Source organism: Salmo salar, chromosome ssa09 (assembly GCF_905237065.1).
Source record: "Salmo salar chromosome ssa09, Ssal_v3.1, whole genome shotgun sequence".
NCBI lineage: Eukaryota > Metazoa > Chordata > Actinopteri > Salmoniformes > Salmonidae > Salmo > Salmo salar.
In genome coordinates this window covers 38,099,508-38,114,877 of record NC_059450.1, presented here as the reverse complement: position 1 = coordinate 38,114,877, position 15,370 = coordinate 38,099,508, and the positions used below count along the sequence as shown (strand labels likewise).

General features: G+C 44.0%; 1 protein-coding gene across 4 annotated transcripts in view; it reads right to left on the bottom strand.

The window, feature by feature from the left end:
* Positions 1-15,370, bottom strand: part of LOC106611291 (pleckstrin homology domain-containing family H member 1) — a 67,189-nt gene that overhangs the window by 33,741 nt on the left and 18,078 nt on the right. For all 4 annotated transcript variants that reach the window (XM_045723626.1, XM_045723629.1, XM_045723628.1 and 1 more), the window contains exons 3-7: positions 2,996-3,058; positions 2,527-2,676; positions 2,167-2,250; positions 1,886-1,967; positions 881-1,467 (exon numbers count right to left, since the gene is read on the bottom strand). In XM_045723626.1, the coding sequence (XP_045579582.1) occupies positions 881-1,467; positions 1,886-1,967; positions 2,167-2,250; positions 2,527-2,676; positions 2,996-3,058 (966 nt within the window). The remainder of the gene's footprint in view (positions 1-880; positions 1,468-1,885; positions 1,968-2,166; positions 2,251-2,526; positions 2,677-2,995; positions 3,059-15,370) is intronic.

Below are 15,370 nucleotides of genomic sequence, written 5' to 3'. Positions count from 1 at the left end.
CCTCTGTCTCGTGTCTGTGTTCTTTTGCCCATCTTAATATTTTATTTTTATTGGCCAGTCTGAGATATGGCTTTTTGTTTGCAACTCTGCCTAGAAGGCCAGCATCCCAGAGTTGCCTCTTCACTGTTGACGTTGAGACTGGTGTTTTGCGGGTACTATTTAATGAAGCTGCCAGTTGAGGACTTGTGAGGCGTCTGTTTCTCAAACTAGACACTCTAATGTACTTGTCCTCTTGCTCAGTTGTGCACCGTGGCCTCACACTCCTCTTTCTATTCTGGTTAGAACCAGTTTGCGCTGTTCTGTGTAGGGAGTAGTCCACAGCGTTGTATGAGATCTTCAGTTTCTTGGCAATTTCTCACATGGAATCGCCTTCATTTCTCAGAACAAGAATAGACTGACGAGTTTCAGAAGGTCTTTGTTTCTGGCCATTTTGAGCCTGTAATCGAACCCACAAATGCTGATGCTCCAGATACTCAACTAGTCTAAAGAAGGCCAGTTTTATTGCTTCTTTAATCAGAACAACAGTTTTCAGGTGTGCTAACATAATTGCAAAAGGGTTTTCTAATGATCAATTAGCCTTTTAAAATTATAAACTTGGATTAGCTAACACAACGTGCCATTGGAACACAGGAGTGATGGTTGCTGATAATGGGCCTCTGTACGCCTATGTAGATATTCCATTAAAAAATGTGGTTTCCAGCTACAATAGTCATTTACAACATTAACAATGTCTACACTGTATTTCTGATCAACTTGATGTTATTTTAATGGACAAAAAAATGTGCTTTTCTTTCAAAAACAAGGACATTTCTAAGTGAGCCTAAACTTTTGAACGGTAGTGTATATATACATAAATAGATATACATAGAACTTAACACACCTTGGGTAGGGTCATGCTGGTCCCAGTATGGGAGGGTAGTGCCAGGGGCTGGGTGTGGGTCTGGAAGGGGTGGGAGTTAGATGGAGAGCGGCAGAGGAGAGGGTTTTTGGGGGTGGAGGTAGGGATATCAGGGGTCTTGGGACCCCCGTGGGTTGTTTCACAGGCAGAGGAAGATGAGGAGGAGGAAGAGGAAGAGGAGGAAGAGTGGAGACGTTGGGAGCGGAACCTGCTGTTGAGCTCGTCCGCGGAGTGATCTCTGGGAGTAGCGCTACATAGTGGATGGTCCTGACCTCCAGTGGTTGGAACAGGACTACCAGGTCCAGCCCCAGCCTCCCTGCCCAGAGAGGGAGTGTCTGGCAGGGTTACTGTCACAGTGCCGTGGCCTGTTGTGTCTCCTCTGTCCCCTCTGGGTTTACAGGGCTGCTCTGCTCTGTCCCCTGGACCTGTCTGTCTCCCCCAGCCTGTTTCCTCCTGGACAGGTGAGGTCCCAGGACAGCATGAGGGGTACAGAGGGCTGGAGGGTCCCTGGTGGGTGTCTGTGGAAGGAAAGGTGGGGGGGAGGGGGGATGAAGGCTTCTCCAGGAGAGCTATTGGACAAGAGGGGACAAAATATAGTCAATGTAGAGACACAACAGCAACCTTTGACAATATAACAACATGTACTGTAGAACATAGGCCCACACTTGACTACTAATCATCTATCACTAAGGTGATAAGGCTTTGATACTATTAAAGTAACATAGATTGTGGTGTGCCCCAGGGCTCTATGCTGGGCCCCTCTTCATCATCTACATACTCCCACTCGTACAGATCCTATGCCACTTCAACCAGACCATTTGCATGACTTTAGGTGGATAACAATTGAAAAATGTGATGACAGTTGTTAATGCTGTGATAACAGCTGGCTGGCGTCGAAGGCCTGTGGGTGTTGCTTTGTTAAAATGGAGCGTGGTACTCTCAGAGGGTGAGGTGCTGGGTAGATGAACTAAAGTTCCTGTGGATCACCTTGCAGTTTGTCCTGCAGCATCATAATCTGTTCTGCCTGCTTCAGGTTGGACATTTTCAGCTGCTGGTTCTCAATCTCCATCTGAAACACAGCGCAGAAAGAAGATGACAATTAGTGACAGTTTGGGGTTAACTGTTATTTTGTCTTTAACCACTGATCATAAGCTGGGTTTGGGTTTGGGTTTACGTTGAGCTAATGCAAAGAAAGCTTAATCTTTGACGTGGCTGGTCCCTATAGGATGTATATGTCACAGTACATAGTGTATCCGAGCTACGCTTACCTCTCGTAGCTTAAACGTAACCCAGTCTTTGATTTTAGCAGCCTTCTCCTCAATGATCTTAGCCTCCTGGGCTCTGACTAAGATCTAGAGGCCAAGAAAACACGGTTCATGGTTAGTGACTCATCATAACCTACAGTACATATTATGAACATGAATGGACATAATAAGGGAAAGGGAGATACCTAGTCAGTTGTACAACTGAATGCATTCAACTGAAATGTGTCTTCCATGTTTCTTATCTATGGGTGCATCCTAAATTGTACCCTATTCCCTATACAGTGCACTACTTTTGACCAAGGTCCATAGGGCTCTGTCTAAGGGATAGGATACCATTTAGGTCTCACTCTATAGCTTCCATACCTGTTTTTCCAGCTGCACCTCTAATCTCTTTATCACTGCATCTTTCTCCTGCACCTGATTCGTCAGGTCCTGGTACCTTCTGAACACTGAGTTCTCTGATTCGCTGGGTTGTACGTTTGCATATTTCAGCTTCTCTTCCATGACATGGATCTGTAATACATCATCAACTATGTCCACACTCACATGTTCACACACACATGTTCACACTCACAAGATAGGTGGGAACAAATGGACTCTGGAACCCTCAGTAGAGCAGGAGACTAAATCAAGTTTGCAAGATGAGCCTCAACTGTTATAGAGAGGGAAGTGCAGAAATGATGAAAGAGAGAGAGAGAGACACAGAGAGAGAGAGAGAGAGAGAGAGAGAGAGAGAGAGAGAGAGAGAGAGAGAGAGAGAGAGAGAAAGCTACTCAAGCCTACAGAAGCTGTGATTGTAAAATGTGGTTGGCAGACTGTTACTGTACTGTACCTGTTTCTCAGCACTCTCAGCCCGTTGGTCAGACTCTGTCACCCTCAGCTCCAACTCCTGCATCTAGGGGACAAAAGGGTTGCCATGGTTACTTCTTCCTACGGGTCAGCTGTCTCAGTATGGGGTTGAAGGGGGTCACGGGAAAATCCAGTGTGTGTGTGTGTGTGTGTGTGTGTGTGTCTGCAATGTAGGCTAGCACACAGACTCCTCTGTTAGATCTATAGACTACCATGGTGGACAGACATGCCTCAGACATATTTATGGTCTGTAACACACACAGTACACACACAGTACACACACACACACACACACACACACACACACACACACACACACACACACACACACACACACACACACACACACACACACACACAAACTCACTAATCCCCCACAACAATAGTTCTTAAGCGTCGTCCCCCTCACAGGAAATTTGAAAGGTGAGTGGCGAGTGACTGTGGGTGGTAGGGGAGGGGGAGAGGGGGTAGAGTAGGGAGGAACTTTGGTTTGTCAACCTTCTGAGTCCAATTCCTCAAAACCCATTCAACTCAGACATTCCTCCTCACAGCATGTAGTCAAACTGAATAATGAGTCAGAGAACATTATCAGGCAAGGTCATCAGAGGGGTTCCAGGAAAACCATCTGAAACTAAGTTGATCCTATAGTGGAGTAGTGCCAGACATTGCCCTATACTGTGCTGATGTGTGTGTGTGTACTGTGTGTGTTACAGACCATAAATATGTCTGAGACATGTCTGTCCACCATGGTAGTCTATAGATCTAAGAGCGGAGTCTGTATGCTAGCCTACAATACCATGTAGGATGTGAGTCTGTATGCTAGCCTACAATACCATGTAGGATGTGAGTCTGTATGCTAGCCTACAATACCATGTAGGATGTGAGTCTGTATGCTAGCCTACAATACCATGTAGGATGTGTCTGTATGCTAGCCTACAATACCATGTAGGATGTGAGTCTGTATGCTAGCCTACAATACCATGTAGGATGTGAGTCTGTATGCTAGCCTACAATACCATGTAGGATGTGAGTCTGTATGCTAGCCTACAATACCATGTAGGATGTGAATCTGTATGCTAGCCTACAGTACTACTTGCAGACTTGTTTACGTGCTGCTGTGCGTTTTGTTGCCGATCTTACTTTGCTACCTGACTACTTCACGGTTTTTACTTTTTCATTACCGTATATTTTTAGTTTTTCCCTCACTCAACTTTTTTCATTCAACTTTTTCACCCCGGAGGTTTTATCTGGACATGGTTCGTCAGGACTTCAAACAGCCGAAGCTAAGTAACATTAACATGATGCCTTCTAATTGCAGTCGTTGTACTCATAATATACAGGAGAACGATCGCCTTACGGAGAGGATAGCTGTGCTGCAAGCCCAGCTTCAGACGCAATCGTTAGGCAAGGGTAATTTCAGTGTAGGAAAGGATGAAACAGCGTCTGTGCCACCAGTAAGTACAGATAGTAACGTTAGTATAAACCCCCTCGCACGGTCCCCGCAGCCGGACAACTTTCTCATGGCTTCTGGAGGGAAACGCTGTAGGAATGCTCAACCGGTGTCGCTTATTCAGCCGACAGAAACTTTCAACCGGTTCTCCCCATTAAGCGAGTCGGAGTCGGAGGCCGAAACTTCTCTGGTCTCTACTCCTCCCGTTATGGGGTCTGAGACGCCGAAGCCTCTCACCATTAGCTCTGACAAATTGAAAACCCTAGTCATTGGCGACTCCATTACCCGCAGTATTAGACTTAAAACTAATCATCCAGCGATCATACACTGTTTACCAGGGGGCAGGGCTACCGACGTTAAGGCTAATCTGAAGATGGTGCTGGCTAAAGCTAAAACTGGCGAGTGTAGAGAGTATAGATATATTGTTATCCACGTCGGCACCAACGATGTTAGGATGAAACAGTCAGAGGTCACCAAGCGCAACATAGCTTCAGCGTGTAAATCAGCTAGAAAGATGTGTCGGCATCGATTAATTGTCTCTGGCCCCCTCCCAGTTAGGGGGAGTGATGAGCTCTACAGCAGAGTCTCACAACTCAATCGCTGGTTGAAAACTGTTTTCTGCCCCTCCGAAAAGATAGAATTTGTAGATAATTGGCCCTCTTTCTGGGACTCACCCACAAACAGGACCAAGCCTGGCCTGTTGAGGAGTGACGGACTCCATCCTAGCTGGAGGGGTGCTCTCATCTTATCTACGAACATAGACAGGGCTCTAACTCCTCTAGCTCCACAATGAAATAGGGTGCAGGCCAGGCAGCAGGCTGTTAGCCAGCCTGCCAGCTTAGTGGAGTCTGCCACTAGCACAGTCAGTGTAGTCAGCTCAGCTTTCCCCATTGAGACCGTGTCTGTGCCTCGATCTAGGTTGGGCAAAATTAAAGATGGCGGTGTTCGCTTTAGCAATCTCACTAGAATAAAGACATCCTCCATTCCTGTCATTATTGAAAGAGATTGTGATACCTCACATCTCAAAATAGGACTACTTAATGTTAGATCCCTCACTTCAAAGGCAGTTATAGTCAATGAACTAATCACTGATCATAATATTGATGTGATTGGCCTGACTGAAACATGGCTTAAGCCTGATGAATTTACTGTGTTAAATGAGGCCTCACCCCCTGGTTACACTAGTGACCATATCCCCCGCGCATCCCGCAAAGGCAGAGGTGTTGCTAACATTTATGATAGCAAATTTAAATTTACCCCAAAAAAAAGAACAACGACGTTTTCGTCTTTTGAGCTTCTAGTCATGAAATCTATGCAGCCTACTCAATCACTTTTTATAGATACTGTTTACAGGCCTCCTGGGCCATATGCAGCGTTCCTCACTGAGTTCCCTGAATTCCTATCGGACCTTGTAGTCATCGCAGATAATATTCACATTTTTGGTGACTTTAATATTCACATGGAAAAGTCCACAGACCCACTCCAAAAGGCTTTTGGAGCCATCATCGACTCAGTGGGTTTTGTCCAACATGTCTCTGGACCTACTCACTGCCACAGTCATACTCTGGACCTAGTTTTGTCCCATGGAATAAATGTTGTGGATCTTAATGTTTTTCCTCATAATCCTGGACTATCGGACAACCATTTTATTACGTTCGCAATTGCAACAAATAATCTGCTCAGACCCCAACGAAGAAGCATTAAAAGTCGTGCTATAAATTCTCAGACAACCCAAAGATTCCTTGATGCCCTTCCAGACTCCCTCTGCCTACCCAAGGACGTCAGAGGACAAAAATCAGTTAACCAACTAACCGAGGAACTCAATTTAACCTTGCGCAATACCCTAGATGCAGTTGCACCCCTAAAAACTAAAAACATTTGTCATAAGAAACTAGCTCCCTGGTATACAGAAAATATACGAGCTCTGAAGCAAGCTTCCAGAAAATTGGAACGGCAATGGCGCTACACCAAACTGGAAGTCTTCCGACTAGCTTGGAAAGACAGTACCGTGCAGTATCGAAGAGCCCTCACTGCTGCTCGATCATCCTATTTTACCAACTTAATTGAGGAAAATAAGAACAATCCGAAATTTCTTTTTGATACTGTCGCAAAGTTAACTAAAAAGCAGCATTCTCCAGGAGAGGATGGCTCTCACTTCAGCAGTGATGAATTCATGAACTTCTTTGAGGAAAAGATCATGATCATTAGAAAGCAAATTACGGACTCCTCATTAAATCTACGTATTCCTCCAAAGCTCTGTTGTCCTGAGTCTGCACAACCCTGCCAGGACCTAGGATCAAGGGAGACACTAAAGTGTTTTAGTACTATATCTCTTGACACAATGATGAAAATAATCATGGCCTCTAAACCTTCAAGCTGCATACTGGACCCTATTCCAACTAAACTACTGAAAGAGCTGATTTCTGTGCTTGGTCCTCCTATGTTGAACATAATAAACGGCTCTCTATCCACCGGATGTGTACCAAACTCACTAAAAGTGGCAGTAATAAAGCCTCTCTTGAAAAAGCCAAATCTTGACCCAGAAATTATAAAAAACTATCGGCCTATATCGAATCTTCCATTCCTCTCAAAAATTTTAGAAAAAGCTGTTGCGCAGCACCTCACTGCCTTCCTGAAGACAAACAATGTACACGAAACGCTTCAGTCTGGTTTTAGACCCCATCATAGCACTGAGACTGCACTTGTGAAGGTGGTAAATGACCTTTTAATGACGTCAGACCGAGGTTCTGTGTCTGTCCTCGTGCTCCTAGATCTTAGTGCTGCTTTTGATACCATCGATCACCACATTCTTTTGGAGAGATTGGAAACACAAATTGGTCTACATGGACAAGTTCTGGCCTGGTTTAGGTCTTATCTGTCGGAAAGATATCAGTTCATCTCTGTGAATGGTTTGTCCTCTGACAAATCAACTGTAAATTTCGGTGTTCCTCAAGGTTCCGTTTTAGGACCACTATTGTTTTCACTATATATTTTACCTCTTGGGGATGTCATTCGAAAACATAATGTTAAATTTCACTGCTATGCGGATGACACACAGCTGTACATTTCAATGAAACATGGTGAAGCCCCAAAATTGCCCTCGCTAGAAGCCTGTGTCTCAGACATAAGGAAGTGGATGGCTGCAAACTTTCTACTCTTAAACTCGGACAAAACAGAGATGCTTGTTCTAGGTCCCAAGAAACAAAGAGATCTTCTGTTGAATCTGACAATTAATCTGGATGGTTGTACAGTCGTCTCAAATAAAACTGTGAAGGACCTCGGCGTTACTCTGGACCCTGATCTCTCTTTTGAAGAACATATCAAGACTGTTTCAAGGACAGCTTTTTTCCATCTACGTAACATTGCAAAAATCAGAAACTTTCTGTCCAAAAATGATGCAGAAAAATTAATCCATGCCTTTGTTACTTCTAGGTTGGACTACTGCAATGCTCTACTTTCCGGCTACCCGGATAAAGCACTAAATAGACTTCAGTTAGTGCTAAATACGGCTGCTAGAATCCTGACTAGAACCAAAAAATTTGATCATATTACTCCAGTGCTAGCCTCCCTACACTGGCTTCCTGTTAAGGCAAGGGCTGATTTCAAGGTTATACTGCTAACCTACAAAGCATTACATGGGCTTGCTCCTACCTATCTTTCCGATTTGGTCCTGCCGTACATACCTACACGTACGCTACGGTCACAAGACGCGGGCCTCCTAATTGTTCCTAGAATTTCTAAGCAAACAGCAGGGCTTTCTCATATAGAGCTCCATTTTTATGGAATTGTCTGCCTACCCATGTGAGAGACGCAGACTCAGTCTCAACCTTTAAGTCTTTACTGAAGACATATCTCTTCAGTAGGTCCTATGATTAAGTGTAGTCTGGCCCAGGGGTGTGAAGGTGAACGGAAAGGCTGGAGCAACGAACCGCCCTTGCTATCACTGCCTGGCCGGTTTCCCCTCTTTCCACTGGGATTCTCTGCCTCTACCCCTATTACGGGGGCTGAGTCACTGGCTTACTGGTGTTCTTCCATGCCGTCCCTGGGAGGGGTGCGTCACTTGAGTGGGTTGAGTCACTGACGTGGTCTTCCTGTCTGGGTTGGCGCCCCCCCTTGGGCTGTGCCGTGGCGGAGATCTTTGTGGGCTATACTCGGCCTTGTCCCGGGATGGTATGTTGGTGGTTGGAGATATCCCTCCAGTGGTGTGGAGGCTGTGCTTTGGCAAAGTGGGTGGGGTTATATCCTACCTGTATGGCCCTGTCCGGGGGTTCATCGGATGGGGCCACAGTGTCTCCTGACCCCTCCTGTCTCAGCCTCCAGTATTTATGCTGCAGTAGTTTATGTGTCGGGGGGCTAGGGTCAGTCTATCACATCTGGAGTATTTCTCTTGTCTTTTCCGGTGTCCTGTGTGAATTTAAATATGCTCTCTCTAATTCTCTCTTTTTCTTTCTTTCTTTCTTTCTCTCTCTCGGAGGACCTGAGCCCTAGGACCATGCCTCAGGACTACCTGGCTTGATGACTCCTTGCTGTCCCCAGTTCACCTGGCCGTGCTGCTGCTCCAGTTCCAACTGTTCTGCCTGCAGCTATGGAACCCTGACCTGTTCGCCGGACGTGCTACCTGTCCCAGACCTGTTGTCCCAGACCTGCTGGAACCCTGACCTATTCACCGGACGTGCTACCTGTCCCAGACCTGCTGTTTTCAACTCTCTAGAGACAGCAGGAGCGGTAGAGATACTCTCAAAGATCGGCTATGAAAAAGCCAACTGACACTTACTCCTGTGTTACTGACTTGTTGCACCCTCGACAACTACTATGATTATTATTATTTGACAATGCTGGTCATTTATGAACATTTGAACATCTAGGCCATGTGCTGTTATAATCTCCACCCGGCACAGCCAGAAGAGGACTGGCCACCCCTCATAGACTGGTTCCTCTCTAGGTTTCTTCCTAGGTTTTGGCCTTTCTAGGGACTTTTTCCTAGCCACCGTGCTTCTACACCTGCATTACTTGCTGTTTGGGGTTTTAGGCTGGTTTTCTGTACAGCACTTTGTGATATCAGCTGATGTAAGAAGGGCTATATAAATACATTTGATTTGATTTTGATTTGATATGCTAGCCTACATTACTATGTAGGATGTGAGTCTGTATGCTAGCCTACAATACCATGTAGGATGTGAGTCTGTATGCTAGCCTACAATACCATGTAGGATGTGAGTCTGTATGCTAGCCTACAATACCATGTAGGATGTGAGTCTGTATGCTAGCCTACAGTACTATGTAGGATGTGAGTCTGTATGCTAGCCTACATTACTATGTAGGATGTGAGTCCATGCTAGCCTACAGTACCATGTAGGATGTGAGTCCGTGCTCGTCTACAGTACTATGTAGGATGTGAGTCTATGCTAGCCTACAGTACTATGTAGGATGTGAGTCCGTGCTAGTCTACAGTACTATGTAGGATGTGAGTCCATGCTAGCCTACAGTACTATGTAGGATGTGAGTCCATGCTAGCCTACAGTACTATGTAGGATGTGAGTCCATGCTAGCCTGCAGTACCATGTAGGATGTGAGTCCGTGCTAGTCTACAGTACTATGTAGGATGTGAGTCTATGCTAGCCTACAGTACTATGTAGGATGTGAGTCCGTGCTAGTCTACAGTACTATGTAGGATGTGAGTCCATGCTAGTATACAGTACTATGTAGGATGTGAGTCTATGCTAGCCTACAGTACTATGTAGGATGTGAGTCCATGCTAGTCTACAGTACTATGTAGGATATGAGTCCGTGCTAGTCTACAGTACTATGTAGGATGTGAGTCTATGCTAGCCTACAGTACTATGTAGGATGTGAGTCCGTGCTAGTCTACAGTACTATGTAGGATGTGAGTCCATGCTAGTCTACAGTACTATGTAGGATGTGAGTCCGTGCTAGTCTACAGTACTATGTAGGATGTGAGTCCGTGCTAGCCTACAGTACTATGTAGGATGTGAGTCCGTGCTAGTCTACAGTACTATGTAGGATGTGAGTCCGTGCTAGTCTACAGTACTATGTAGGATGTGAGTCCGTGCTAGTCTACAGTACTATGTAGGATGTGAGTCCGTGCTAGTCTACAGTACTATGTAGGATGTGAGTCTCTGCTAGTCTACAGTACTATGTAGGATGTGAGTCCATGCTAGCCTACAGTACTATGTAGGATGTGAGTCCATGCTAGCCTACAGTACTATGTAGGATGTGAGGCCGTGCTAGTCTACAGTACTATGTAGGATGTGAGTCCGTGCTAGCCTACAGTACTATGTAGGATGTGAGTCCGTGCTAGTCTACAGTACTATGTAGGATGTGAGTCCGTGCTAGTCTACAGTACTATGTAGGATGTGAGTCCATGCTAGTCTACAGTACTATGTAGGATGTGAGTCCGTGCTAGTCTACAGTACTATGTAGGATGTGAGTCCGTGCTAGTCTACAGTACTATGTAGGATGTGAGTCCGTGCTAGTCTACAGTACTATGTAGGATGTGAGTCCGTGCTAGCCTAGCAGCCTGATCACTAGAAATAGACTTTGATTTCTGGCATTTGAAAAGGTCCTGAGAACGTGAATATATGCCTTCCTTGGCAAAAAAAAAAGAAAACAATTGCCCGGCACTGGGTGCGAATTCATGATGTTCGGAGCTGAAGCATTCGGCTCAGACCACTGCCCTACCGCAGATCACAATGCCTTAGCAAGCTGTGAAAATACTTGATGATACTCGATGCCAATAGCGCATCGTTTTTTATTATAAGGTTTCAAGCCTTCCCCAAACTATAGCCCTAACAACTCAGAATGAATGTCTAAACTGTTAACCTTTGACTTATTTATGTTTTAACCTTGTAACTACGCATAATTAATCCTGTAACTATGCAAAATTAGCCCTGTAACTACGCAGAATTAGCCCTGTATCTACGCAGAATTAACCCTGTAACTACACAGAATTAGCCCTGTAACTACGCAGAATTAGCCCTGTAACTACGCAGAATTAACCCTGTAACTACGCAGAATTAACCCTGTAACTACGCAGAATTAACCCTGTAACTACGCAGAATTAACCCTGTAAATATTCAGAATTAACCCTGTAACTATGCAGAATTAGCCCTGTAACGACGCAGAATTAACCCTGTAACTATGCAGAATTAACCCTCTAACTACGCAGAATTAGCCCGGTAACTACGCAGAATTAGCCCTGTAACTACGCAGAATTAACCCTGTAACTACGCAGAATTAACCCTGTAACTACGCAGAATTAACCCTGTAACTACGCAGAATTAACCCTGTAAATATTCAGAATTAACCCTGTAACTATGCAGAATTAGCCCTGTAACGACGCAGAATTAACCCTGTAACTATGCAGAATTAACCCTCTAACTACGCAGAATTAGCCCGGTAACTATGCAGAAATAACCTTGTAACTACGCAGAATTAACCCTGTAACTACGCAGAATTAACCCTGTAACTACGCAGAATTAACCCTGTAACTACGCAGAATTAGCCCTGTAACTACACAGAGTTAACCCTGTAACTACGCAGAATTAACCCTGTAACTATGCAGAATTAGCCCTGTAAATAGTGAGAATTAACCCTGTAACTAAGCAGAATTAATAATATGTTGATTTTTGAAGGGAAACTATGAGGTCATGTTGCAGTCCAGCAAGCCTACAGTACATTGCAGGATGTGTCTTGCCTGAACCTGTGCATGGCAGCATCTCTGAGTAGAGTCGTTGAGTTTGTCTAAGATTGAATTAAAAATAGTAATTGTGACGGGGGAGGCTTGGAATCTCCTCTGAAAAGGAGGGCATTGGAAAATCTCTCTTAGACACACACACACACACACACACACACACAAGAGAGAGAAGAGAGGAGAAGAGAGGAGAAGAGAGGAGAAGAGAAGAGAGGAGAGAGGCATTTCAACCCTCTTCTTTTCTTCTTAGTTTCTTTGTTTCTGTCCTCATTGTTTAGAAGCATTCTACTTCTATTGCTCATAAACTCCAAAGGGCACAGAACAGATTCCTGGAATCCACTCACACCCGTTGGTCACTCGGGGTCCATCCATTTTACCAGGGCTCATAGGGCTCTGAACAAAAGTAGTGCACTATATAGGGAATATGATGCCATGTAGGACACTGCCTCAGTCACTCATGCCTAGAATAACACTGATTAAAGCTAGGGTAGAGATGGGGAACTCAGGGAAGGAGGTTGTTAGTGGTGGTTAGTGGTTAGTGGTTGAATGACTCCTCACCTCAAGGTCAAAGACTTTAGAATGAGTCCAAAGAAAGGCATCACCAAGCCAAGTGGGAGAGGAGTCAGAGGAGTAAACAAAAGTCTTCACCACGTTACTTTAACCTTTAACTGTAGAAACGGTTAGCAAGCTTTTTTAGCAAGCCAAGATGACAACTAAGGGCCGTAGGCGGTATTTATAAAATGTAATTTCCATTGAAGTAGCTCGCACATCCAAGTTAGAAAGCAGAGGAGGTCAAAGGTTAAAGTTCAGAGGTTATGGGACTGAGACTTGAGCTGTATAAGTTCATCGAAGGCTGACGGCTGACACAGTACTGTGTGTGTGTGTGTCTGTTTATGTGTCTTTGTCTGTGTGTGTGTGTGTGTCCCTAAATGTATGTCCCTAAGTGTGTGTGTGTATGTGCCCCTAAGTGTGTGTGTGTGTGTGTGTGTGTGTGTGTGTGTGTGTGTGTGTGTGTGTGTGTGTGTGTGTGTGTGTGTGTATATGTGTGTGTGTGTGTGTGTGTCCATGCGTGCGTGTGTGTCTGTAGGGCTTTGTGCCTGTCTCCAGCCCCCCTGGTTACCACGGGGATCAACAGGTGCTGACCAGGCATGAGACAACTATGTCACGTATCCAGAAACTGTTGTTCACTCTGACTGACTTCAGAATCTGCTTACGGCTGCATTTAATAAGCTGTCATATTTCACCAAGATACTCAATTGTAAGAGCATAGTCTAAGATTAATCTATTCCTTTAAAATGCTCAGTTTTTAAGTTAATACGATAAAAATGGCCTACCTTTCCCTTTCAAAATGAAGTCTTGTGTTTAGAAGGTTAAGCAGAGATGAACAGTAATACTGTAAGTCTGTGATGACACTTCTCTCCTTTCTACATTGAGGAATCCAGAAGGGCTGATAGTATCCAGAGAGGGAGGTGGACAGACAGGGAGATAGTGACAGACAGGATAACAGACTGGATGAGAGACAGACAGCGGGTCATCTCATCCAATAACAGCTGAGCTCAGTGATAGACACCAGTGCTGTTAACACCTGTTCAGATATGAACTGTGAGAACTGTTACATCTCAATGGATTGATGTTGAACTGAAACATTGTATGGTTCAAATAAATGCTGCAAATGAGGTGGCAAACAAGTCAGGCTGCTCAGCTGATTGGTTGATTGGCTGACATTGTAAATTGTGACATTTTGCAACTAAACTATTACCCAACCAAGATAAATTACATAAAACACAACGGAAAAAGACTTTGGAGAACCTTAAATGATATCATGGGCAGAAAACCCAATTCAACTCCATCATTCATTGAAGTTGATGGGTCATTTAAAAAATAAACGTTTAATATTGCCAATAATTTCAATTACTATTTCACTTGTAAAGTGGAAAAATTCAGAAGTGAAATGACAACATTAACCAGTGAACCATCATATTTGTGTATAAAAAAATCAAATAATGAAGAAAAGGGATTGCTGTTTTGAATTTGGCTAAGTTAATGTGGGAGAGGTGGAAAAACTATTGTTATCCATCAATAATGATAAACCACCAGATATAGACAACCTACATGGGAAACTATTGAGAATGGTAGCAGACTGTATTGCCACCCCTATTTTGGTATATCTTTAACCAAAGCCTAAAGGAGTGTGTGTGTCCATAGACGTGGAAGGAAGCTAAAGTCATTACACTACACAAAAACAGTAAAGCACCCTTAGCTGGCTCTAACAGCCGCCCAATCAGTTTGTTGCCTGTTCTCAGTAAACTGATTGAGAGAATTGTGTTAGACCAAATACAATTCTATTTTTCAGAGAACAAGCTAACTACTGACTTTCAGAATACATATAGTGAAGGACACTCAACTTGTACTGCACTGACTCAGATGACAGATGATTGGTTAACTTCTCTAGGGCCAGTGGGACGATTTCGTCCCACCTACGTAACAGCCAGTGGAATCCCGTGGCGCGTTATTCAAATACCTTAGAAATGCTATTACTTCAATTTCTCAAACATATGACTATTTTACACCATTTTAAAGACAAGACTCTCGTTAATCTAACCACACTGTCCGATTTCAAAAAGGCTTTACAACGAAAGCAAAACATTAGATTATGTCAGCAGAGTACCCAGCCAGAAATAATCAGACACCCATTTTTCAAGCTAGCATATAATGTCACAAAAACCCAAACCACAGCTAAATGCAGCACTAACCTTTGATGATCTTCATCAGATGACAACCCTAGGACATTATGTTATACAATACATGCATGTTTTGTTCAATCAAGTTCATATTTATATCAAAAACCAGCTTTTTACATTAGCATGTGACGTTCAGAACTAGCATACCCCCCGCAAACTTCCGGTGAATTTACAAAAAATTTACTAAATTACTCACGATAAACGTTCACAAAAAGCATAACAATTATTTTAAGAATTATAGATACAGAACTCCTCTATGCACTCGATATGTCCGATTTTAAAATAGCTTTTCGGTGAAAGCACATTTTGCAATATTCTAAGTAGATAGCCCGGCATCACAGGGCTAGCTATTTAGACACCCAGCAAGTTTAGCACTCACCAAAGTCAGATTTACTATAAGAAAAATGTTATTACCTTTGGTGTTCTTCGTCAGAATGCACTCCCAGGACTTCTACT